A 26,367-nucleotide genomic window follows, 5' to 3' on the forward strand; every position below is an offset into this window, starting at 1 on the left:
CGGCAGCGCTCGGAGCGGAGAAGAAGTCCTGGTCTTCCCGGGGAAACACTATAGCGAAAATAGTTCAGTGAAAATGCTTTTAATTAACGGCACTTTGCACAATTTTGCAAACATTTTACGTTCAAATTTTGGTGGCTTCAACTGATATATACATTTTTTACACATTTTGTGTTTGTATGTATTGGGCTTCAGGTGACCTCTTAACCACAGTTTCTATGGCTTAGGATCCTTCCCAGAAAAAAAGGGGATCTGGCCCCCCTAATCTACATACATGGTGGCGGATGCATGGATTCCAACATGATTGGAGCCAGAGGCTCTAATAGGCTTCAAAATGGGGTGAGGGTAGTTCGGGGCGCAGAGCTCTGCTCTCTGAGCCTACCCAGTTGTGTGACAATAGTGAATGAACATTCGCTTTTTTCACACTGATCCTCCTCCCGGCAGCGATTCACAGGAGTAGGAAGGATAAAAGCTGCCGCCCATCGGACACGCTGCCCGCCCACTACCTAGATGGGGGAAAAGACGGGGCTTTGCTGTACAACCATCCCCACCACGGGGGGTGGTTGTTTGCCACACCATCCCCCAAAAAAAACAGCCTCCACTGGCTAAAAGGGCTCTGTTTAAAAGAGCTTACAATCGAATAGGGTGGCAAGTGGTACAAAAGGTTGTAACAGTGGGGAATGAGCTGATGGAAGTGGTAAAAGATTAGTCGGAGGCATGATAGGCCTCCCTGAAGAGATGCGTTTTCAGGCAGTCAAGGTAGGAGATAGTCAGACAGATTGAGGTCTGTCAGATGGAGCACTACGCTCCAAGTCCACCCAGTTGTGTGACAATAGCGAAATTAATATAAGCTATTTTCACACTTATACTCCTCCCAGCCAATCGGGAAGCGGGTCATGAGACCTGTCTCCTGAATGGCTGAAAGGACAGGGGATCCTTTTAAATGCCTAGGATGAGGGAGGAGACGCACGGCTGGAAGCCACCGTGATCCACATGAGTAGGAAGGATGAAAGCTGTCACCCATCGGACATGCTGCCCGCCTGCCCCCCACCTAGATGGGGCAAGTGCGGGGCTTGGATGTCAGCCATCCCCATTGCCGGGGGGGGGGGGGCTCGGGTGACAATGACTGCCTGAAAGAAAAAAAAAACACCAGCCTTCACTGGTTATCATGGGCCCTTCCCAAAAGAGCTTACAATCTAATAGGGTGGGGAAGGAGCAGATGAAAATGATGAAAGGTTTAGTTGGAGGCGTAATAGGCTTCCCTGAAGAGATGTGTTTTCAGGGATCACCTGAAGGCAGCCAAGGTAGGAGATGGCCAGGCAGATTTAGGTAGATAGTTCCAGAGGATGGCTATGGGGATGAGCGTGGGAGGAGGAGACAAGGGAGCTTGAGAGTAGGAAGTCTTGAGAGGAGCAAAGAGGACGGTTTGATGATATTTGGAGACAGGTTTGATATAGCTCAGGGCAGAGTTGTGAATGGCTTCTTATGATGTTAGTAGAGATATAAATCATGGCGGACGATCATATTTCACTTTACTGAAGTCAGATTAGTAAAACACAATAGGATCCTTTTCTTTTTTCTTTTTTTTTTTTTTGCCTTAAATGACCATGCATGTATAAAAGTTAGGATCAAAGGTTGTTTCCCTTTTTATGGACTTTAAAAATGATTAGCATTTTGCCACTTCTTTATTGCAGCCCCAACCGTTCCCCAGGATGTGTTGATCATGTCGAACTCCTCATCCCATCTGATTGTCCGCTGGAAGCCTCCAACACAACGTAATGGAAACCTCAGCTACTACTTGGTTCTCTGGCAGCAGTTGCCAGAAGATACAGCGCTATACAATAATGACTACTGCACCAAAGGTTGGTTGGTGGGATTAATAATTACTAATTAAAATCCAATGGGAAATATCGGTATTTAAGTAATTTTTCCTAAATCATGCAAATATTGTCCTCCCTAGTGGTAAAAAAAAAAAAAACTAAATACTTTTTAAGAACCAACGAATCCGAAACACGATGTTTTTGATGTCCAAAATATACTGAAACCTCCATAACCAAAACAACCCATGTTGCCCATCTTTCCTAATGTTTAGTTTGCATAATATTTTCCACAAAATAACAATTGCACACAAAAAAGTCATGGTTTTAATTTGCTCATTGCAATCACGGTATTGTCACTGCTGTGGTTTACAAAAATTGCTTACGTAAGTCGTGGTGGCTCGTTCATTTTATTCTGTACTCTTTGGAACGTTAAAGAATAGAAATTCTGTGAATACAGTGAATGGTGGCTGTTGTGTCTCAAAGTTCAACAGGTACAAAGACTGTTATTTTCAAAACACAATAATTGTGATTTAAACTTGGCCCCGGCACAAAGTTATCATGTGGGCATTGGAACACGTAAAGGGGCGTGTTTACTTGCAAAATAAAATCTTCGCTAGCAAGTAAAACAAATGCTGTTCAATCTGTATTATATGGACCTGTGCCTACTGTAAGGAAAAGAACCCTATCTTGGGCAGTCCCCCAACTGCACCTTTCTATCTTTTGGGGGACAAAGTGGCAATGAGGAACATAAGGGCACAGGAACTATTCCAAGGGGCAGTACTATTCTCCATTTTTCAGTTGAACAACCATTGGCTGTACTGGGGTAAAACCAGACCAGGGGCATATGCAAGAAAATATTGAAAGACTAGGCTTGTATCAAACTCATGAGTCAGACCCTTCATCTCATATGCAGGTTTTTATGGCATTAGAAACCTAAAAGAGTGACAACGGAAAAAGACCAAGTGATCCATCGAGTCTTCTGCATTTTTTATCTGAGTATACACTTTTGTAGTTGCATAGTTGGTAGGGTTAAATGTAGCACCCTCTAGTGTGCTACTAGTGTTTAGAGCAGGTAAAACATAGTTTGGCTCATGATCAAGTATGATTAATATAGTTAAGTTACGGAATCTGGATCAGGGTTTGAGTTCAGAGCTGGATGACACATACAGGCAGGTCTTTAGTGTGCCACCCCCCCACCCCTCCTGGTTCTGGAAAATTAGAGAGTGTTCTGGAAACTGGAGGGCGGAGGCTAGGAGGGTCATTCTGCTTACTCAGGGGAGCTTGGCCAATCCACAGGCAGTGGGCCTGGCGGGGTTGAGCCAGCCCTTGTGTATGGGTGAGTTTTATGCTGGCAAGGAGAGTCGGGTAGAAGGTGAAGCTGAAGTGCTGAGAAGTCGGTCAGTGGACTCGAGGGGCCCTCTAGGTCTAGGGGGGCTCCCACAGGCTGGAGGCTTGGCCTAGTTTTAGGAAGGATCCCTTCTGCAGTGAGGTGTGTTTTTGACCACCACCTAGGAGCAGTGGGAGCAAGGAAAGGGCAGTGAGTATATTGGCACACTCGGGGACACTACAAGAGGAAGGTCTGCCATATGCAGTCTGCTTTCTGGAGGGACAGCTGTGTGCTTCATCCCTTCATCCTTGCCCCAAGAGAGCAGCCAGGAGGGCTGGTAGGGCATGCTGAGTACTGGAGCTGGGACCGGATCCACAGAGGGAGGGGATACACTCCTGCACGTAGTTGCTTCAAGTTTGTGCTGCTTTCCAGAAGGGCCCAGGGCCCTTATTCTGTAATGGACTTTTGCAATGAATCTACAAAGGACTGCCAGTTTGTACAGATGGAAGCAGTTCTGGATTTTTGTACAGAAAGACGAAGATTGTCCCCAAGTTTTGCTCTGTTCATCATCTGCTGGGCATCCCATAAGTTCCTTCACCCATCAAAGTTGTTATCCCCTAATAAAAACAAGTTATGGGACTGACTTCTAGCGTCTGGCTGCAAGTGGAAAATTTGTGCCGCCTGGCAGTGTAGGAATAGGAGAATCGGTTACCAGCAGGTCCTGCAAGGGTAGTTCTACATAAAGATACCAGTCCATTCAGTTTAACCTGAGTATAAATCTAGGTTTGTCCCAAGCATGTTTGAATCCACATACTGACTGACTCTCACTACATCTGCTGGAAGTCTTTCAAGCATCAACTAATCTTTTGGTAAAGTATTTTCTAAGATTAGTTTTGAACTTTCCTCCTGCTAATTTGAGTTTATGCCTCCTGTGTTTTTGATCTTGGCTTTATATTCAAAATACTGCCCTCCTGGACCTTATTTACCTGCTTGCCATATTTAAAGGTTTCCCCTTTCCATTCTTTCCTCCAGACTGTACATATTAAGTTCCTGAAGTCCTCTCTTGATATGTTTTATCCCCAGACCTTTCACTTATTTTTGTAGCCAATCTCTGGACCCGTTCGGTCGAATTGGTATATTTTTGTAAGTGAGGCTGCCAAAACTGAAAATAGTTCTCAAAATGAGGTCTAACTAAAGATGTATATAGAGAAATCAAGACAATCTTCCTCTTGCCGGTGATCCCTCTAGTGAATATGTATAGGCTGAACAACCCCCCCCCCCCCCCATGTTTGGTTTGCCGCAGAACTCCTGAACAGGTTAAATGTTCTAACCCGAATGGTGAACCCCATTAAAGTCTATGGGAGCCGAGCAAGAAAAATCAAGTGTCCATTTTGAAGGCTTATATGCAAGTTGTTGGCCATCCAAGGGGTAAGGGGTCTGGGTATTGCCCTGGGGCACATGTATCAATGCAATTTTTTTAATTTTTTTTTTAAACGTTTTTTTCAGGAGCAGTGATTTTTAATTGGGCTTAAAGTGCAACAATAAAAAAAAAAAAAAAATCCTATAAAAATGGCGCCTCGGGGGTCCCTTTAATGTGCCTGTAAAGTGGCACATCTGTAGCATGCATAGAACATTTTCATTTCTAAGGCTGCTTTCACACTGGGGCGGTATTCAGGCGTTACAGCGCTAAAAATAGCGCCTGTGTAGCTCTTGAAAAAAACCGGCCCCTTTAACTCCAGTGTGAAAGCTGGAGGGCTTTCACACTGGGGCGGTGCGCTGGCAGGACAGTGAAAAAAGTCCTGCTAGCCGCATCTTTGGAGCGGTGAAGGAGCGGTGTATTCACCGCTCCTTCACCGCTCCTACCCATTGAAATCAATGGGACAGCGTGGCAATACCGCCGGCAAAGCGCCGCTGCAGCGGCGCTTTGCGGGCGGGTTTAACCCTTTTTCGGCCGCTAGCGGGGGTTAAAACCACCCCGCTAGCGCCCGTAGACCGCCGCTAAAAGGACAGTAAAGCACCGCTAAAAATAGCGCCGCCTCACCGCCGACGCCCGCACCGCCCCAGTGTGAAAGCAGCCTAAAGGAAAAAGAAAATCTCATTCCATTTAAAATGACTTGCGGTTACAATTGCTGGCACCTGTCTATTTAAAAAAATAAAATAAAAATGCAGTGGGGTCCCTCCTCAAAGTCCATACCAGACCCCTTATCTGGGCATGCAGACCGAGGCGGTCAGAAAAATGGATAAGCGAGCACTCCCCCCCCCCCCCCCCTTAAGCCCTCTATGCGAATGAGTATCAGGTGCATGGTACCCCTACCCATTCACCCAAAAAAGTGTCAAAGTAATAAAAACGAGAGACAGGTTGTTGACTAATAAAAAAAAAAAAAAGTGTCCCCCGATGTAAATTCATCGCCAATCACAATTTTTTTTTTTTTAAATGCTCCTCCTTCTGGGACGGCCTCCTGCCGAATGCCTCCTCTGTGCTTTGACATCACCTGGTGGTACCGTCCCCTTCTGATGTCACGGTCTGGTGCTGGGCTAGTGAAATCACGAGGGAGCAGAGCCACCAGGTGACCTTACCTATATAAGGAATGTCAAATCAAAGAGCATGCATTAACGATGGATTTAAATTGAGGATTTGTCAAAACCTCCTAAAACCTTTTTCTCTTGTTTTTAGAACTTTTTGTAAACTTTTTTTTGGAGAATGGGTCAAAGGGGCCCTCCAGATTCCGATAAGCCCCCTCGCAGTCCCCTACAACCACCCCCCCCCCCCCCCGCCTTTCCTGATCTGTTAGGCTGCATGCCCAGATAAGGGTCTGGTATGTATTTTAAACACTTTTTTAATGTTTTACTAAGATTTTCTCATCCTCTCTTCACAGGTCTGAAGCTTCCAACTAGCAGTGCCGATACCAGGTTTGACAGTGATGATAATGACATGGATTCGGAGGATAAGTGTTGCCCATGCCAAAAAAATGGCGGCCAGCTATTGGACCTGGATGAGGAATTCTTTCAGAAAAAGTTTGAGAACTTTTTAAGGAACACCATTTTCATTCCCAGGTAAGCATTTGTCCACTCTCCATTCAAACCAAATTAAGATTTCCTGAGCTATTTAAGTATATGCAAACCCTAAGCAAAAACTTCTTGCCTAGTGTTTCATATTGTAAGCCCTTGTACACACGGTCGGAGATTCCGACAGAATGTGTCCGATCGGACCGTTTTGTCGGATAATCCGACTGCGTGTGGCCTCCATCGGACTGTTTCGGTGTATCTGACGGACCAAGTTTTCCAACTTGTCGATAAAATTTTCCGACAACATGATCCGATCGGACCTTGTCTGATCATGTGTAGAGAATTCCAATCGGACAAAGTGCCACGCATGCTCAGATCAAATTCCTACACCAAAGCTATTGGCTACTAGCCTGAACGTAGTCCCGTCGTAATGAAATAACGTCATCATGTTCTGAACGATCGGATTTTCCGACAACTTTGTCCGACCGTGTGTATGCAACAGTTTCGGACAAAATCCGACGGATTTGGTTGTCGGAATGTCCGACCGTGTGTACAAGGGCTAAGAATAGTAAGCTGTTCCTTTTTTTTTATACTTTTTTATTTATTTATTTTTTTTCTTCATTGAAATCTGAGCTCTGGCTTTCTGCTGAGGCACCAGTTCCTTAACGTGTGGTTGTGTGTCCCGTAGTGATGAGTTGGCACAGCTCCTGATTAGGTTTAGTTTAATCAGCCTGTAGACTGAATTGGAGGACAAGCCCCCCAAGGGTGATAATGCTTCCCCTGCACTAATGCACAATGAATGAGTTTTGTCACCCTAGAGCAGAAAGCCTCAATTTGCCAGTGCCAGAATTTCTATGTAAAGCAAGGTAAATAATCATGATGTTCCCCGGTTGTCCAGATGAGGAGCCACTGCCGATGAGGGACATCTTATAACCATTCTGTCAGCAAGGAAACAACAGTTTTCTCATTCAGACAGTGATGGAGGCACCAGATAAGCATTTGCCCCGCAATAAGACCCTGTTGCTGGCAAATTGGCACCAGGGACAGGATTGCTGGTGTGGCCACTTGCCTTCTCTGTCCTTTTGAACCTCCCTAGTATTCCTTTTAATGTGATGAATAGTCAGCGTGGAGGCAGTAGGTGATGGGTCAATGTTTTACAAGATTTATTTTATTATAAGTTTAGTAAAAATAACCCAAGTTTGTGATGTATGCTAGTAATACTTGACTCTTTTTTTTTAATAGGCCTCCTTGGAAGGTGACTTTAATCAACAAGAGTAAACAAAGGTGAGCTAGGTCGCCTTTTATATAAATCAATGTTGACCACTTTAGATGGTAATGCGGTTCATGCTAAAAACAGTGTTTGCGGTGGTGGAAGCACCAGGGCCCAGTTTCAAATGTAACCTTTGCAACCCTGGTAGTTCCCCCAGTGCAGGACGCTATAAAACATGTGTGTTCAACCTGTGGCCCTCCAGCTGTTGCGAAACTGCAAGTCCCATGAGGCATTGCAAGGCTGATGGTTGCAACCGTGACTCCCAAAGGCAGAGGCATGATGGGACTTGTAGTTCCGCAACAGCTGGAGGGCCATGGGTTGAGCATCCGTGCTATAAAAGAAGGCCTAACAGGAACATACAAGCAGTATATAGAGGGAGTTGTTGCTGATATGTTTTTGAAAACCTTGGTTACCTGACCTCACTCCCTTGGGTTACAGAGGCCAAATAGTATGCAGGCCAGGAGTTCGGACTACGCTGGCTGCTTACTTGGCATTGCACATTTGGCAATGCCATCTGAAGCGATTTTATTAAAACAAAAACCTAAAACCGTGCTATTGCTTTAAATCGAACACAAAAAATGAAAAAACAGCCATAAACTCTACTGTGAGATATAGCACAGTACCAAATCGCATAAACAGAGTTGGGAATTGAAGTATTGAATTGAACACCAGTGAAAAAATTACCAGTAATAAAAATATAGACAAATGTGGTACAAGTTCTGTGATGACATCCGCACCATCTGTGTCAGAAACCATGAATCAGACTAAGACAAATCACACTTGTTTATTAATAAAAATAAAAAGGTAAATAGAAAAAACGTAGTCAAGCATAGCCGGAGTCCAGAAACCAGATCGGTTAGTCAGCCAGGCCAGAAGTCGGGGATCCAAGTAGAGCAACAGCAAGCAGGATAAGGAGCCAGAAGGGATGTCAGCAATCCAGTCTTTAAACAAACCGCAGGAGATGGTTTCTAGTGATGTGAACAGCTGGTAATTGTGGAGAGAGAAGAGCGCTGGCAATTAGCTGACAGCTGAGCGGCCAGCCCAGAGGAGGAACGGCTAAGCCAGCCCTAACAATCTGTCACCAATAGTTGAATGATCCAGTGACAATCCCCTTCACCATAGGCAAAATGGTCGCTTACCAGATAGCACGGACCTTCTGTCATGGAAGGTCAACGATGCTTGTGGCTCTAAACCCAGCCAGGGCCTTTGACCGTTCCGGGAACCTTCGAAAAAGTCTCCATCCAGGTACCAGTATCACAGGTAGTAACCAAATATAAAAAAACTTGTCATAGTATAAAAAAATCTTTAAAACTTTATTCTACAGTATGTATAAAATAATACACTTACGACACGAAGAACATGTTGCTATGTACTATTCTCGCATTGAGAATAGTACAAGTCGGCCAACTTGTACTGTCAGCATGTCGCTCTAACCTACGCATTTCATCATAAGATGTCTTCATCTGGGGGCACCCGTTGGTGCCCCAAACAATGTCATCTTATGACAAAATTCATAGGGCAGAGGGATGTGCTGACTTCGCCAAGCTTTTCGAATCCTGGAAGGACGGGTAGTTGCGAACACTATTATGAAATTACCTCCTAGGTTTCTTAGTTCTTAATAGTCCAGTACAGATGTCATTCTACATTTACCAAGCCCTAAAAAAGGGGGCCCTTTAAAACCCCCAAAATGTGTTGACTTTTTTTGGTACAGGGATAAAAATAAAATCCAGAATTCTGTGTGTATGTGTGTGTGTGTGTGTGTATATAATAATTTCTATGTTTTTTTTTGTTTTTCCCACCTCATTGCCAGGAACTCTAACTTCACCCTATGCATAATACTCTTTTTATTTATTTGCTTCCAATGTAAAATATAAATATTAACCTAACATATTGAGCTCTACATACAGCCATGATAACTGCAGAAATGTAAATGTCTTTGCAGGTCTCCAAAAAAGAGAAGAGATGTAGTGGGGTTGAGTGGAGATGGTCATGGAAACACTTCATTCTCAGAAGGAACAGTCAGTCATACCATCAACAACACTGGCACAGATTTCAAGCCTTACACCTATAAGGATAAGATCTTCCGTGAAAGAATGGTCATACCTAACCTCAGACATTTCACAGAGTATAGGATTGACATCCATGCCTGCAACCACGCAGCAGACACGGTTGGGTGCAGTGCTGCAACTTTTGTATTTGCTAGAACAATGTCAGACCGTAAGTATTTTTTTTTTTTTAAACGCTCATTGTAAATACTCATGGGGATAAAACCTTCAATTCAAACTCCACTAACAACTATACTTGTCCATTTAAAAATATTAAAACATTAAGCAAAACCACTTATAGCATGGTCTCAATACAATTTATTGAACATGCCAAAATATATACATAAAACTTGGTCACGATATTTAAATTATGATTATTTTACCATTTAAGTAGTGGGGCTCCTCTAATCATTGCGGTAATTTAAAAGTACCCTGAGGTTTGGTTTTGTAACACAAATTCTTCATGGATCGTTTCAAATAGATTATGTGCTCTGCGTTAAAGCAATATAAAATGATGCCTCTGTAAGCAAGTTATAGGTATCAGAAGGCCCTCTAGAGTTCGAAAAAAAAAATATTAAATTCTGAATCCGTCATGGCTAATTTGAAACTTTTAGGTTTGCCAGCTAGGCGTGAATGTGGAAGTCTGCTGGTCTTTTGTATGCTCATGGCTATAAGGATATTCACCCAATCTGGCCAGAATCAGACAGTTATCGAATACCTATAGGCATAGCTCCCAAATGTCCCTCATTTTGTAGGGAATATCCTTCTGCTGAGACCAAAATCAGATGTGTATATCTCTGTTCCAAATGTATTATTTTTACTTCCAAAAGTGTTATGTCTCACTAAACGTCTTATCCAACCTTTATACAGTTGCTTTACATTTGTTATTTTGAAAAAAATATAATGGAAAATGGAAATAACGTCCTTTTTGGGTTTAGCTAATCATTCTCCACATATTAGATCTTTGTGATCTATGTAAACGGGGCCATGGCAGGGACGTGTTCTTTGCCTAAATTGTGTGTGCTAAAAGGTGTCCCTCTTTATCATTTAACAAATTTGGAGGTATGCTGTAGGTTGTAATTGTTTTGTAATAAAAAGCAATGCTGTAGGTTTCGCTTGTCCCACGTTATAAATTACAATGAATCCATGTAAATATCACAATCCATTTACAGGCCTGTTGATTGCACCCATGGCAGTACCACATATTTTATACATGTAGAAAAGGTATTGTATTTATCAGGCCCAGTGTTTTTTTTTTTTTTTGTTTTTTTTTTCTACCTAAGTGACTGATGACCTTTGTAAGATATTTATTTCTGTTTCCAATTCCCTCACCTCCTGTCCTAGTGAGTAATGAACTGATATACTGATAAAACACATTCATATTGTCTGAATCAATCATAAATCAACTGTTGAGTTTAAAGTGGAAGTTTGAAAATGCTGAGATATCTGAAGATCTATATGGTGCCTGTTTTGTGTAATGTTACTATCACTAGACTGCTAACACAGTATCTTCTATATATTTTTTTTTCCCCTGTACAGCTCATGCTGACAACATTGCTGGTAATATATCATGGCATTCTGCTGGCCACAATACCATCTTTATGAAGTGGGAAGAGCCACCCAATCCCAATGCATTAATCCTGAAATATGAGATAAAGTACAAAAGGGAAAATGAAGTAAGACTCCATTCACTTGGCTTTATTGATTTGGAGAAATTGATTCAGGTTAACAATTTTTTGTTCAGAAAATACAGGGGTTTTTACGTTCATGAACCCAGTCAGTCTTTACACACACTTATGTTTTTCTAAATTCCTTTTGTGCATGCTTGTTTTTTTTATATTTATTTTCTTTATCCTTTTACAGACTGTATATTTTCCATTGCACTAGCATGTAACCCAGTTTCTCTGTATTCTCTGGATAGAGTGAAATTCATATTTTTAAAATGTTTTATTTATTTCTGTTGCATGTTGATCAGCATTATTGGCTGATCAAAAATAATATTGTATAATTGGGATCTATAATAGATATTAAATTTTCAAGTATTATTATTGGAAGCAGCATTTAGTTGGGTATTTAGATGTGTGGGCAATTGGATAAGTGGATGGGTATTTGTGTGGGTAGTTAGTAGTGTTTTGCAATATAATTCTGAAATGTGTACAGGTTGCAAACCTCCATTTCCACAGGCATATTAAACATTTGGGTTATATGTTGATTTATTATTTTTTTTATTATTAGGAAGGTCCATCAACTGTCGTATGTGTTTCCCGCCAGAAGTTCAAAAAGTACAAGGGGGTGTACATCAACGTGGCACAACCTGGCAACTATTCTGCTCGGATAAGAGTGACGTCCTTGGCAGGCAATGGGTCATGGACAGAACCCATTGTGTTCTCTGTACGACTTCCAGGTGAGTTTGCTCTATTGGAAGGCATTATATAGGATTATAGCATACCAAATCTTCTGAGAGCTTTCAAAATGTGATTGTTGGCTACAGCATGAGGTTCTCAGTATTTTCCTATACAGGGCAAAAAAATGAATGCATTTATCAAACCTTGTTTTACTTGATTTTTCCCTCTGTCACTTTTTCTATGTGTATAGACCACATGGGTGCTGTTACAGAAGCTCTCCTGGCCTTATCAAGTCCTGCCTAAGGTTAAGCAGCACCCAATGAAGGCTGATCTCTCATCTTCCATCTTGCCTGCTTGTGCCATGTCAGTGATTCACTGTGTAATAAAGCCAGGATGACAGGCCCTGAATTTTGGGAATGGCTGTGGACCCTGTCAAGGGTTTTCTCCTCTATCCCAATGGACTGTCCTGGAGACACAAAAGAGTGGAGGGAAATCTCTCTTAAAGCTAAACTCCAGCCTTGCTTTCAGTCTTGCACAGTTGTACAGCCCCCCCTCCTGGACTGGAATGGCTTACTCTGATTTCTCTGCACATTTGTGAGCGTCTCGCAATGTGCAATAGAAGCTGCAGCAAGTCTGATAAGAACCCGCTTCATTTCCTTGTTGGAGCACATCCAACATATTATCTAGGACAGTTTTCCTAAGACTGACTGTCTCTGGCCCGACTCTTTCATTTCTTGGATATCATTTCTTTGCATGATGGAGGCTCAGCATCACGTGTGGGCATTACCACAGCCTTCTGTTTTCAGAAAGCTATGTGCAGCACCTCCCACCGGCCATATTGATCTCTTCTTGCATAACTGCTTTTCCCAGCCTGTCTGCGTCTAATGTAGATCGAGATGCACCTACGTGGCTCAGTGTACATTGACGGCACCCCTCTGAGCTGTGATAATGTGACTACTCTGTGCATGCACAGGAGTGACAGTATCGTGGCCTGGCAAAACAAGTGGTCGAAGAGTCTGAACCCGAAAAGGGGGATCAGCCGAAGATGGAAGTGCCCGGGACACCGCTTCGCTGGAAGGGATTTTTGACCTGTAAATGCATCACATTATTCTGTGCAAACTAATACGTTATGGCATAAAGCTCCCGGGGGCATTTTTTTTTTTTTTTTCAATTGGTGAATTAATGCCACATTAAAGAGTTGTCACCAAATCGGGTGTAGTAGATTTACCCTTACTTCCTGTCCTAGTAACTGTAACATTTTTGGATTTACCATAATTTTCTGTCCCAGTGACAAAAACAAGAGGAAATAAAGAGACTGAATCTCCTCTGGTGAGGGCACAGCTCTATCCACGACCAACTGTTTTTTTTTTTTGTTTTGTTTTTTGTCAGATACCCATTAAGTGCCTTTTTAGCTAGCATACAATGTATTACTAATGCCCTATTAGTGTGTGCAGACCTTTTCAAAAAAATCTATTTTGATTTTAATTACTTATAAAATGAACATTGGTAAATATTTATATGTGAATTATTATTTTTGCTGAACGTACAAAAAAAAAATCGTATTTTAGTTCTTGGATGGTGCATTCCATATTTTGTAGACTTAATGACTATTAAGGTTTAATTATGTGCATGTGGTATTCGAATTTTTAAGGTAAACAAGATGTAGATGATTTTGTTTCCACAGAAAAAGAGGCCTCGGAGACTTTATATCTGCTGCTCAAAATCATGCCTATCATCCTCCTGCTGATCATAGCCTGCCTGGCTGCCATTATCTTCTTTTACAACAAGAAGGGGTGAGTCTATCTTCTCTCTGTGTTTTTAATGTTTTTGGTTCTCTGACATAATGGTCCTACCCAAGTGAAGGGATAGACGGCAACCAGATTCCCAATGTTGGGTGTACAGCTTTTATAAGCTATAAGACGAAATCAAAATCCATGCAGGTGTTTTGGAACATATAAAAAGTGAATCTGTTAAAAATAGTCATGACATTTGCAAATACAGTACATGGCATATAATCAAGTTCAGTTTAATGATGCCTCCACCAGCAGCACATACTCTTCTACCCTTTTACTTCCCATGCTGATCTGTTTGGTTGACAGTGCTGGACTAATGAAACCAAAGGTTGGTGTTGATGGATATCCTGTGGAGCGAGTAACCCTTCCGGGTGACTAAGGCCCTGTTGAGGGGCAATATAGGTAGACTCTGTCTTTGGCCTGCTGGCTATCTAATAACACCAACGAGGGCGTTCAGCAGAGAAACACTTGGACGGGTATAGAAACACTCACGGTTAAAAAAGGTCATCTCCCTAAAGGGTATCTTTGGTAAGTTTTTAAAGGAAACTGGTAACTGGTGTAGCACCCACTGGTAGTGTGCTAGATAGTGTAGGTACATTTGGGCAGGCCTGGCTGGTTGCTAGGCCTGTTTGTTTTCATTCTGGGCTAGGAGTGGCTCAGTGTAGCAGCTGGTGACTCACAGGCAGCATCACCAAGGCCTCATTCTTTCCAAAAGATTCTGGAAAGAGAAGAGATGTGGAACTGTCTGGGGTATACTTAGAAGCCTTGACCAGTCCCAAACTTGGATTGGCAGGGTGTTGGCCTCCTTAAATACCCTGGGTCTGCCCAGCTGGGGAGGAGTTATCGGGTGGAGTGAGAGTGTGTGGAGGCTGTCTGGGTTCCAGAGGGAGCTCCCCAGTCTGGAGGGGGGTGGCCTTGGGCCTGGGCTCGGGTGCAGCCAGGAGGAGAAGAGATCCTGGAGGAGAGACAGTGGGAGAGACTACTGCTAAGACTCCAGAGAGGTCAACTGGTCATAGTCAGGAGGGCTGATTGGTGAAGCACAGACTGGAGGACTGGGGAGGCACACCTGAGAGAACTGGGACTTTGTAGTTTGAGATGAGTGCAGAACCAGAAGAGTGGACTGTGGTGAATGGGGCAGTGGAGAGGGGCAGCTTCAGCCAAGCGCCACCTTTTGCAGCTATAACAGCTTCAACTCTTCTGGGAAGGCTATCCACAAGGTTTAAGAGTGTGTCTATGGGAATGTTTGACCATTCTTCCAGAAGCGTATTTGTGAGGTCAGGCACTGATGTTGGTCAATAAGGCCTGGCTCACAGTCTCTGCTAAAATTATCCCAAAGGTATACCATTGGGTTGAGGTCAGGACTCGGACCAGTCAAGTTCCTCCACCCCAAACTTGTGCATTTGTGAGGCAATGTCCATAAAGACATGGATGAGTGAGTTTGGGGTGGAGAAACTTGAGTCCTGACCTCAACCCGATAGAACACCTTTGGGATGAATTAGAGGGGAGACTGTGAGTCAGGCCTTCTCATCCAAACATCCATGTCTGATCTCACAAATTGAGTTGGTCCACCATATATATAATTATTTTTTTTTTAAATTCAGAACAAGATCCTTATTGCGAAATACAATGTACATAAAGCTGAAACTTTTAACTTTTAACTTTTTTTTTTTTTTTTATTTATTTTTTTTTTTAGATAAAATGTGAAGGCTTAAACCTTCTTAGATTTTTTTTACAGCCTGTGTCCCACTGGGGATATTGCCCTTGACCTCCATTTCAACAGACACAACAGGAAGTTAAACAAAATCTCTCTAATGTGATGTGAATAGAATTCCCATTTGAGGATTGACACAGAAACGGGTTTCAATTAGAGGATTTTCTATTACTACTTACCGTAGTTTGGTGGCAGCTTTAAGATTTTGAATTTTCCATCACTTTCTGGCCTGTGACAATGGTCACCAGGATAAATATGGTGAATGGTCCTCAGCAGGTTTACAGATGGCAATAAAAAACATTAAAGAGCTTCCTATCGTTCCATGCTGTACCCACGATTTTATACAATTACTTTTACATACACTGTAGCCCATTCCGCTCTTAATATGTATTAAAACCCGACCACAGTCACGTATGTCTAAACACTTACCTTACCACTTCAATACTGGGCACATTTGCCCCCTTCCTGGCCAGGCCAATTTTCAGCGCTGCCACTTTGAATGACAATTGCGTGGTAATGCTACACTGTACCTAAATTACATTTTTATAATTTTTTCCCCGCAAATAGAGCTTTCTTTTTTACTTTTTTGCTATAAAATTTTGTAAATTAGTAATTTTTCTCCTTCACTGGTGGGCACTGATGAGGTGGCACTGGGGGGGGGGGCACTGATGAGTTGGCAGTGATTCAGTGATGGGCATGGATTTGCATTTCTGGTGGCCATGGGTTGGCACTTGTGGGCATCCCTGAAAGGCCTGCACTGATAATCGATGCAAACCCCCCCCCCCCCCCCCCCCGTTAGGAGAGCCGCAGATCATATTCCCTCTACTCACGGCATGTCAGCACGAATAGAGGAAAATACAATAAATGGCACGTCTTGGTTACCATGTGATCAGCTGTGATTGGACACAGCTGACCACATGGTAAAGAGCCTACTTCACACCGGCTAACGCCGCACAAATTTTCTGGGAATATCAGCATATCAAGACATTTTGGGAAGGGATGGCATCATGCATAGAAAATTTAATAAAGATACCTATCCCGATATCAATTAGGATATGTCTATTAGGTCTGGAGGAGGTGGTTCCAACCAGAGCTCTTAGAACGCTACTGAACATCAGGGCTGGACTGGGACAGAAATTTGGCCCTGGACTTCATTCAGACTGGCCCACTTACATTTTGAGTGTCCCATCAGCACTCCCTTACATCAGTGTCCCATCAGCACTCCCTTAAATCAGTGTCCCATGAGCAGACCCCTTACATCAGAGTGTCCCATGAGCAGACCCCTTACATCAGAGTGTCCCATGAGCAGACCCCTTACATCAGAGTGTCCCATGAGCAGACCCCTTACATCAGAGTGTCCCATGAGCAGACCCCTTACATCAGAGTGTCCCATGAGCAGACCCCTTACATCAGAGTGTCCCATGAGCAGACCCCTTACATCAGAGTGTCCCATGAGCAGACCCCTTACATCAGAGTGTCCCATGAGCAGACCCCTTACATCAGAGTGTCCCACTGAGCCAATGGCCCACCGGGTAACTCCCGGTAGTCCCGATGGCCAGTACATGCCTGCTGAACATCCTATTCTTTTACAGGAGAAAAGCTATTTTACTTAAATGGAGGAACTCCATGCCCCCAAGTGTATCATTCTGGAAGGGAATTGTGAATTCCGTGATGTCCTACTATAAGGCAACGTACACCTCAAGGGGATGTGGGAAAAAGTTTGAGTATGGCAGGCTTGGCTCAACTCTGATACAACTGCAAGATAGATCTACATGCAGGTGCACCCATTGATTTGAGGAACTAGGGAGCCTGGGCTAAGTAGACATCTATCAGTTCTCTGCTAGACTGGGGGCGGAGCCTGAGTGACAGCAGATACGTCCTCTTGACACTAAACTATGCTGATGGTGATAGAAATGCTGTGCTATATAAACATGATGACCACTTTAATATGCCCATAGCATGTACTCAGCTGTACCCCCTGTATGCTTTATGGTGAATTCCCCATCCGAGGAATGTGGAGAACTGAGTTGGGGGATGTTGAGGGGGGTGGGGGGGTTGGGGAAAGTTTTTTTATTTTATTTTATTTATTTATTTATTTATTTATTTTTTTCTCAAGTTTGCACACAGTCAGGTACCTATGTTATGTAGTTTGAAATGTTGTGTTCAAGTTGACCGTGTTGGTCATGGAGGGACTGATGTTGTGTTAGGACCACTCCTTTTTCAATGTATGTTTGTTCGTCTCAAACTTTAATAAAGAATTTTACAAAAAGAAAAAGAGCCTACTTCGTAGGCTCTTTACCATGTGATCAGAGATGTCCCTTGTGTGAGCGTGTGCGGCTTAGCCAGGATAACTGATCCCTGCTGGGGCCATCATTTTGAATAAGGCGGGCGGGAAGTAGTTAATTTGAGCTTGCTTGCACCCTTCTCACCTCGACCAGCCTTTACCGGCATCCAGTGACACATGTAGTTTGTTGTCGGTAACCATATTTATTTTCCTGGAAGAATGTTACAAAGTAAGTACGTGACTTTTTACATTTTTCTTTGCTTTTCTTTAAATCATTATTCATAAATGTTAAACAGAAGCTGTTTACCCTTTGGATCAGCTTCATTTTCAGAAAATACACGTGAGTAAGCTGGCAAACGGTGAGGAAGTAATATAGATTTTTTTAATTTTAATTTTTTTTTGCGTGACATACCAGAGTTGGCTGGAACTGGCTTGCCCTAAATGGATACTGAATATTATATAGCATAACATTATATAGCTCTGCAAAAACAAGCCAACCAATAATAAAGGGTTACATTTCTTTGCGTTCTATATTTCTAAATGCAAATTCAACAATTATAACTTTTTTTTTTTTTTAAGTAAATGTTAACTCGGGCACTAAAATTTTATACGTTAACAGTAGACTATATACAAGGAAGGCAAATACAGTTAAATTATACACTATTTTACAAAAAGTATTGGGACACCTACCTACACGCACATGAACTTTAATGGCGTCTTCGTCTGTAGGGTTTAATATTGAGTTGGTCCACCCTTTGCATCTATAACAGCTTCAACTCTTCTGGGAAGGCCGTCCACAAGGTTTAGGAGTGTGTCTATGGGAATGTTTGACGCTTCTTTCAGAAGCGCATTTGTGAGGTCAGGCGCTGATGCTGGTCGAGGAGGCCTGGCTCGCAGTCTCCGCTCTAATTCATACTAAAGGTGTTCTATTGGGTTGAGATCAGGGCTCTCTATAGGCTAGGAAAGTTCCTCCACCCCAAACTTGCTCATCTTTATGGCTCTTTGTGCACTGCTGTGCAGTCCTATCTAAACAGGAAGGGGCCATCCCCAAACTGTTCCTACAAAGTTGAGAGCATGAAATTGTCCAAAATGTCTTGGTATGCTGACGCCTTAAGATTTCCCATTACTGGAACTAAGGGGCCAAAACCAACCCCTGAAAATAACCCCACACCATAATCCCCCTCCACCAAATGATTTGGACCAGTGCACAAAGCAAGGTCCATAAAGACATGGATAAGCACGTTTGGGGTGGAGGAACTTGACTGACCTGCACAGAGTCATGGCCTCAGCCCAATAGAACACCTTTGGGATGAATTAAGGTGGGGACTGTGAGCCAGGCCTTCCCAACCACATCAGTGCCTTACCTCACAAACGCGCTTCTGGAAGAATGGGCAATGGTTTATATGGTAACAATGCCCCATCTCCCATTTTTGCTTCTGATGGAGACTACCAGTGACCATTAAAGCAGATGGGTTTATTTCACTGGTGTCGCCATCGGTTAACCTACCCTGGGAAATACAGCACTTAGATGAAACACAGTATGAAAATGAAACCATGATATGTCACTAAAAAGTGCTAGGGAGTTATTGGAGCTAAGAGTAATGTCAATGCAGGGTCATCATCCAGTTGTTGACCTTAACAAACCTGTCTCACCAAAACCGCTCTCTTCAAACCGGAGGATCCAACTGACAACTGACAAATGGCAAAACAAAAATAAAAAAAGGGGCACAAAGGCCTAGTGCATTACCCCATAAAAATGTTCTTCAAAACAAAACGGTGCCAAATAAATTTTCAGGAGAAGCCAAATGCTAATAAAGTGTAGAAACCAAGCAACCCGAATGACAGGGAGGTCTAGATGTTAATGTTTGTCAAGACCTGGGAATCGAACATACACGCTAACATGTTTCGAGGGATGTACCCCCTTCTTAAGTCATCTAATGGAGGAAAATCCCTAGAAAACATGTGATTCCTGTCATTTTGGTTCCACTGTTTCTATGCATTATTAGTCGTTGGCTCCTATTCATATGGCACTTTTTTTCTTTCTAATAATTTAATGGATAATGCACTGATTCACAAGAAAAAAAAATATGTATGTCACCACCACATGTTTCCATTGTAGGGCTGGCTTTCTAATATTAAAGGTATGCTAAATGGTGGATTTTTCCTATTCTTTTTTTTTTTCTTTTAAAGCGACTATTTTGATTAAGGGTTGTTTGCCTTTGCTTACAGAAAGAATGACGGCTACCCAAATGGGACCTTGTATGCATCCGTCAATCCAGAGTATTTTAGTGCATCAGAAGGTAAGTCTGAGAATATTGCAACACAGTAAAAAATAATTTCTCTGTTTTGAGCTGCATATTTGTCCTGCTTCTAATCAATGGGCCTCTTAAACCGGTGGTGTTAGACCACTCTTAATTTACATTACTGGAAGGCCAAGTAAAAATTAATTGAAACCAAACTCCATGTTTGCTACGACTTTAGACATGCTATCATCTTTGTAAAAACCATGTGGCGTTGGCCACATACAGGATATATAGTGCTGTATTCCGGCAATTCCCAGAACAATGTCGAGTCGGCCATTCAACCTTCCTCTAAAGCAGTGATTCTCAACCTGGGGTTCGAATGACGATTTGGGGTCACCGAATCCTGGGCTGTTCCTGAAGCCCGCACTGTTCTCCCAGCCTTTTTGCAGCCGCCTAGCTGGGCGGTCCCTGGAGCCTGTGTCTGCCCAGCTGAGCTGTCCCTGGAGCCTGTGGCTGCCCACTCAGCCTCTTCGCAGCTGCCTATTCAGTTCATGGCATGGCTGGGGGGCAGTTACTAGAGGTCAGCTGACTGGCAAGGAATTTGAAGTGGGAGGGGCTGAAAGAGACCCCATCTCCTGATTTCGCCACTAAAAGTCCTCACTCCTTTTCTCACATCAGCAGATGATCTTGATCAACAGCACCTAAGTTGGCTGATCCCAACTCCCCGCCAGCCCTGCCGCTGATCCAACTCCCCGCCAGCCCTGCCGCTGATCCAACTCCCCACCAGCCCTGCCGCTGATCCCACCAAGAAGTAAGAGAAGGAATAAAAACGGAGAATACATGGAAGGGAGAGGAAAAGAGGGGGAGGAACAAAGAAAAGGGGAGAGAGAGAATAAGAGCAAGAAGAAGAGCGCCCGCTATAGAGAGGGATGGGAAAAAAAAAAAAGAAATTTCGATTAGAGCGAGAAATAAAAGGGAAAGAAAGGAGAACAAAGTGTTTTAATACTGTACAAGGGAACTCAGGGAGCCCTAAATGTCTGTGGGTTAGGGGCACATAGTACTTGTCTTGCCTTGGGTGCTGACAACCCACGCTACGAAAATAAATTTACTGTTAGGGGTTCCCACAACTTGGGAAATTTTATCAAGGGGTCGCGGCACTAGAAAGGTTAAGAACCACTGCTCTGCACCGCTCGCCGACCAGCCGCTGTCGTACAGCGGCAGTTCGGCTCGTTCCCGCGAATCGCCATCATTTTACGTCTGCTCGGGAGCTCTAGTTTGTGGGCACGTGCCAATCAGCGGGTGGGGTGGACTCTATGTCTGGCCACCTGCGATTGTTCCCCGCAGTGACAGAATGGGGATCTGCCTGTGTAAACAAGGCAAATCTCGATTCTGACGGGAGATCACACAGATCCGGTCATTCTGCTATGCAGGAAGACCAAAGCAGGCTCGGTAGATAATATGGATATATTGAACCAATTTCAAACTTGATCCAGGACTTAAAATACATTTGTATTGACTGTTTTACTCCAAAATGAAGTGCTTCATATCAGTACTGAGATATAGGTGCAATAAGGTCTGAGCACAGGACACTGTCAGAACCCACTGAGCAAGCCTGGACTTGGGCTTTAATTATACATAAGTAGTGTTTTCTACAGTAATTTCAGTTGCATTGTACTTGCTAATACATACTTATTGTATGCTTTTTTAATGAAGGCATGACTTTGGTGATAACTCTGACAGTTGCCAGTGCACTTCTGTTGGCTGTCCACTAATTTTTCAAGTCCTCAAATGGCTGCTGTTATAGCTGGCAACTTGTCTAAGATGGTACTGTCCCTAAGAGGGTGCTGTCCTTGGCAGGTAGAGGAATAAACCTTATAGTGGGGAAAAAATCCCTCCTAACGTTAGCCAACCTGTAGTAGAAGACCATAGTCATGATGTTTTTATATGTTCTAGTGTACATTCCGGATGAGTGGGAATTCCCGAGAGAGAAAATCACCATCATCAAAGAGCTTGGACAAGGTTCCTTTGGCATGGTATATGAGGCTGTTGCCAAGGATATTGTGAAGGGCGTTCCCATGACCAGGGTTGCCCTGAAGACCATCAATGAGCTGGCCAGCGTGAGGGAGAAGATAGAGTTTTTGAACGAAGCCTCTGTTATGAAAGCCTTTCTTTGTCACCATGTGGTAAGAATAAAATGAACCTCAGTCTGTCTTATCTGCAGTAACATGAAACCTTCTTTTTTTTTTTTTTTAGTTTTTCTTGAAAAATACAAAACCTTTCCCCCCAGCTGAATTTGATATAGTCGCATTCCTTACAGAATCTTTATTTTTGAATAGTCTAGTCTAGGAAATAAAAGTGTTTATGGGTCTTTGGGGGATATGTTGCCTATCCCTCAGTTGGTGTTTGCCCTTGTACACACGGTCGGAGATTCTGTCGGAATATTTCCTATCAGACCGTTTTGTCGGATATTCTGACTGTGTGTGGTCTGCATCGGACTGTTTCCGTTGGAATATCCGACGGACCAATTTTTCCAACTTGCCGGGAAAATTTTCCGACAAAATGTTCAGATCGGACATACTCCGATCATGTGTAGCCTACTCCGAAGGACAAAGTGCCATGCATGCTCAGATCAAATTCCTAGACCAAAGCTATTGGCTACTAGCCTGAATGTAGTCCCGTTGTAATGAAATAACATCATCCCAATATGTACAATCGGATTTTCCGACAACTTAGTCCGACTGTGTGTATGCAACATCACTTCCAGACCTCTTCCGGAATTACTCAGACGGATTTGGTTGTCGGAATCTCCGACCGCGTGTACAAGGGCTTACACTAGGTAAGCAAGTAAAGGGACATTTCCCATGGAGACACAGCCATAGAAAATTGACAGAGGAGCTAACATTTTTATGTCTCTACCATACAAGGCAAAGATGTTGTTTGGGCCGGAAATTCATGCTAAAGAAAGCTTTTCCTTACCAGTTTGGAGAACAACCATCAAATACAAACTATTCATTCTATAAACCTCTTGCAATGTATAGTCCATGAACAAAAACTCTTATTTGGTCTGTCCACCAAAACACAGTTAATCTCCCACCATCTTGATTTTTGCCTGTTGTTAAAAATAAGAATCAGGGCTATCAGTTACAGCTCATGGCAGGCATACGTCTGTTTCCTGAAGGACTACAAAATGTCTTATTGTTCCTTTTTCCTTGGTAGGTCCGTCTTCTTGGCGTTGTGTCTCAAGGGCGACCAGCTCTAGTCATTATGGAGCTGATGACCAGAGGGGATCTGAAGAGCTACCTGCGTTCTTTGAGGCCAGAGGAGGAGGTATGGTTCAGCCTTTTACTGTGGTTTAAAGGGAAATACAAAACTTCATAGTTACAAAACGTGCTGCTGACCACCTCATATTTCCATGTTAATAATGATCTTTATATGGAAAAATATTAATCTGGTTTTCAAAAAAGGGGGTTCTGATGTGAATGGAAGATTTCTGATGTGAAGGGGGACTTCCAATATTATTTTATTCCTTTATTTATAAAACTGTCTTTTTGGCCTGTGAATATCTGTAAAATTATACGATGTGGCCCTTGTATTGAAAGGTTTGGAGACCCCTGCTTTATAGCATTTGACCCTAATGTTTAAAGTAATGGCAGGGCAAAATAATTCTGATACATTTTAAATTTCTCCATGTTTTATTCCTTTAAAAGCCCTGCAAGTATAGAGAAAAATCTGTTGAGCTGGCAAAAATGCACTCACGCTCTGATTTACATTTGTGGATGAACGCACAGGAAGCATAACTGTTGGCAGGATTGCGCAATTCTTGCCACCATTCCAAATGGCTGTAAAATTGTGTCAAAATATGCGATGTGCTTTTGGGTGCCATTCATTGTTAACGGCACCCCAAATGCTGTTAGACATGCATTTTGCCACACATTTTGTCATTTGACAACTACACTACCAACATGTCAAAATGCTCATTGAAAAAAATGCACAATGCCCAAAAAAATACATTTTGGCTTTTTGGGCTTTTTTTGTGCACATTTTGGTACAATTTTTGATGCACTTTTTGCTGCATTTTTAACACACATTTTGGTTTGTTTTTTTAAAATGCATTTTATGTGCATTTTGTTGCTTTTTTTTTTTTTTTTTTTTTTAACATGTATTTTGGCAATTTTTGTTACCTGCGTTTTTTGTGTGCATTCCAGAAATGCATGCAAAATGCATGATATGCTTGTGGTGCCATTACTTATTAATGGCACCTCAAAAGTGGCTAGCAAATTTGCTGTTTGACACTTTAATGTGCATTTTGATATGCTTTTTATGCGTATTTTGACAAACTACATGCTAAAAGAAGCACCAAAATGTGCGTTACAAACCATACCAAAATGGGTGTTAAAATAACCTGTGCTAAAACAGCCAAAATGTGTGCGTTAGAGTGCCAAGATGCATGTTTTAAAAAAAAAAAAAAAAAAGCACCAAGATAGACAATAAAAAAAAAAACATGGGTAGATGCGCGTAAATAAATTAAGCACGTTAAGTCAAAAAAATGCCCATCAATAATAACAAAATGAGCAATAAAAAGGGCCAAAATACACATTTAAAGAATGTGCCAAAATGTGTGTACAAAAAAAAAAACTAAGTTAAAAAAGCGCCAGTGCTTATTATTTTCATGTAGTTACATGGCCTTTAACTTTGGTTTCACTTTTAAAACTCAGCTGCTCTATAACCGCAGCCCTCCCCCTTCTACTCAGATCCTCAGGTGTTCTTAGAGGAAAAAACTTCTCTTCTTCTGAGAACAAATGTTCTCTGCTTAATAATGTGCCATAGGAGAACATTTGTTTGCTGAGAACTGAAATTAGATAAATTATCTTTGATAAATGTACACCTAAGGGCTTTGCTGGCTTTAAACAGGTTTGGTCTCCACCCAGAGGCTGCCTACATCAGGTGTGTCAAACTGTTGGCCCTCCAGGTGTTGCGGAACTCCAAGTCCCATCATGCTTCTGCCTGTGGGAGTCATGCTTGTAACTCTCAGCCTTGCCATGCCTCAATTGAGCTGTAGTTCCGCAACAGCTGGAGGTCATTTCAGGATACTGGAATGAGACCAGCAGCTACCATTGAACAACATTACATATGCCTAACAGGAAATTATGAAAAAGTTCTACCTAGTTTTTTGGAGGCCCAGTAAAACGCTAAACAAACATTTAGGCCCTAGGAAATGTTACTTCGACATGCAGATAACATAGCACTCTCCTCTCCCATTGGGTAAAGTGCAGACTCGAATAACAAAAAGACATGGAAATGCAGCAGTTTTAGTACTCCACCCAAACTAAACTCAGAAACTTTGGTTTATTTAGATCAGCCTTTTTCAACCTTTTCAACATAGAGGAACCCTTGAAATAATTCTCTTGGTCTTGGGGAACCCCTGCTAAAAATTAGAAATCTACAGCTCATGATACATTAGTGTGATGGTCAGTGGGAAGAATGGTCCTTACATTTGTGGTCATTGGGAAGAATTACCCCTTACAAATCGCTAAAAAGATCAACGGTGTCGGTGGGAACTTATCTGAGAGGCAGAAATTGCCCAATACTGAAGGAACCCCTAGCAAGCTTTGGAGGAACCCTAGGGTTCCACGGAACCCTGGTTGAGAATCACTGATTTAGATGATAGGTAAGTATTTTTTTTCTATATCTAAGAGCATAGTACATCAGAAGCTATTTTACCATTGTCCCTTCCAACGGAGTACTATTAAAGTAGAACATGAACCAAAACGTTTTGTTTAATTTTAAAAGGGATAATATGTGTTTGATTTTTATTGGTATCTGTATTGGGGAGATCTCCTTTTACTTCCTATGTTAGTGATGGTGGTCATAGGTTAGGGAAATCTCACAGCAGGGTCATGAACCGTAATAAAAACAGATATAGGTTCTTCTAACTCATCCACACTTTATCAAAAATGTTCCATCTCTATGCCCTCCCATCACTTGGACAGGGTTATGGGCAAATCTCCTTTTTAGAAAGACAACAGTAAATCCTTAGAGGTTCTAGCTATTCCAAGCCTATCAAAAGATATGAAAAAGGTGGGCGCTTTACCCGAACCCACCTGCATTAAATGCTGATGGGACCATGGGGATCTAATTCGCCTATTGCGGCACTGTCCAAAACTGCGTACCTACTGGATTGACATAGTGACCACCCTTAATGGGGTGTTCCAAACCTTTTTACCTGTTGACCCTAAGCAATGTGTTTTAGGCATCCTGGAAGATCTTCAAGGGGGATATTTCACTAGAGAGGCCATTACTAGAGCCTTGTTCCAGGCTTGTAGGCTTTTCTCTTATTCATTGAAAATCTCCTGACACACCTACACATGCTGAATGGGTTAAATGTATGGTAGTGATGCTCGGGTTAGAATGCTTTTATTTATCAACATAATGGATGCCCTAGTAAATTTAAGAAGCTATGGAGTCCTTGGTTGGACACCCCAGGCCTTAGCCTTACTATGGTTGGGATCTGGTTGTGAGATTGTAT

The 26,367-nt window shown here is 42.5% G+C and overlaps 1 protein-coding gene across 1 annotated transcript in view; it reads left to right on the forward strand.

Moving 5' to 3' along the window:
- Nucleotides 1-26,367, forward strand: part of LOC143958858 (insulin receptor-related protein-like) — a 100,752-nt gene that overhangs the window by 68,642 nt on the left and 5,743 nt on the right. The window contains exons 9-18 of the mRNA XM_077467838.1: nt 1,692-1,859; nt 6,021-6,198; nt 7,393-7,434; nt 9,363-9,637; nt 11,005-11,141; nt 11,701-11,869; nt 13,495-13,603; nt 19,828-19,898; nt 21,795-22,024; nt 23,058-23,168. Coding sequence (XP_077323964.1) covers nt 1,692-1,859; nt 6,021-6,198; nt 7,393-7,434; nt 9,363-9,637; nt 11,005-11,141; nt 11,701-11,869; nt 13,495-13,603; nt 19,828-19,898; nt 21,795-22,024; nt 23,058-23,168 — 1,490 coding nt within the window. The remainder of the gene's footprint in view (nt 1-1,691; nt 1,860-6,020; nt 6,199-7,392; nt 7,435-9,362; nt 9,638-11,004; nt 11,142-11,700; nt 11,870-13,494; nt 13,604-19,827; nt 19,899-21,794; nt 22,025-23,057; nt 23,169-26,367) is intronic.

Source organism: Lithobates pipiens, unplaced genomic scaffold, assembly GCF_037356315.1.
Source record: "Lithobates pipiens isolate NorthernLeopardFrog02 unplaced genomic scaffold, aLitPip1_a1.2 Scaffold_62, whole genome shotgun sequence".
Taxonomy (NCBI): Eukaryota; Metazoa; Chordata; class Amphibia; order Anura; family Ranidae; genus Lithobates; species Lithobates pipiens.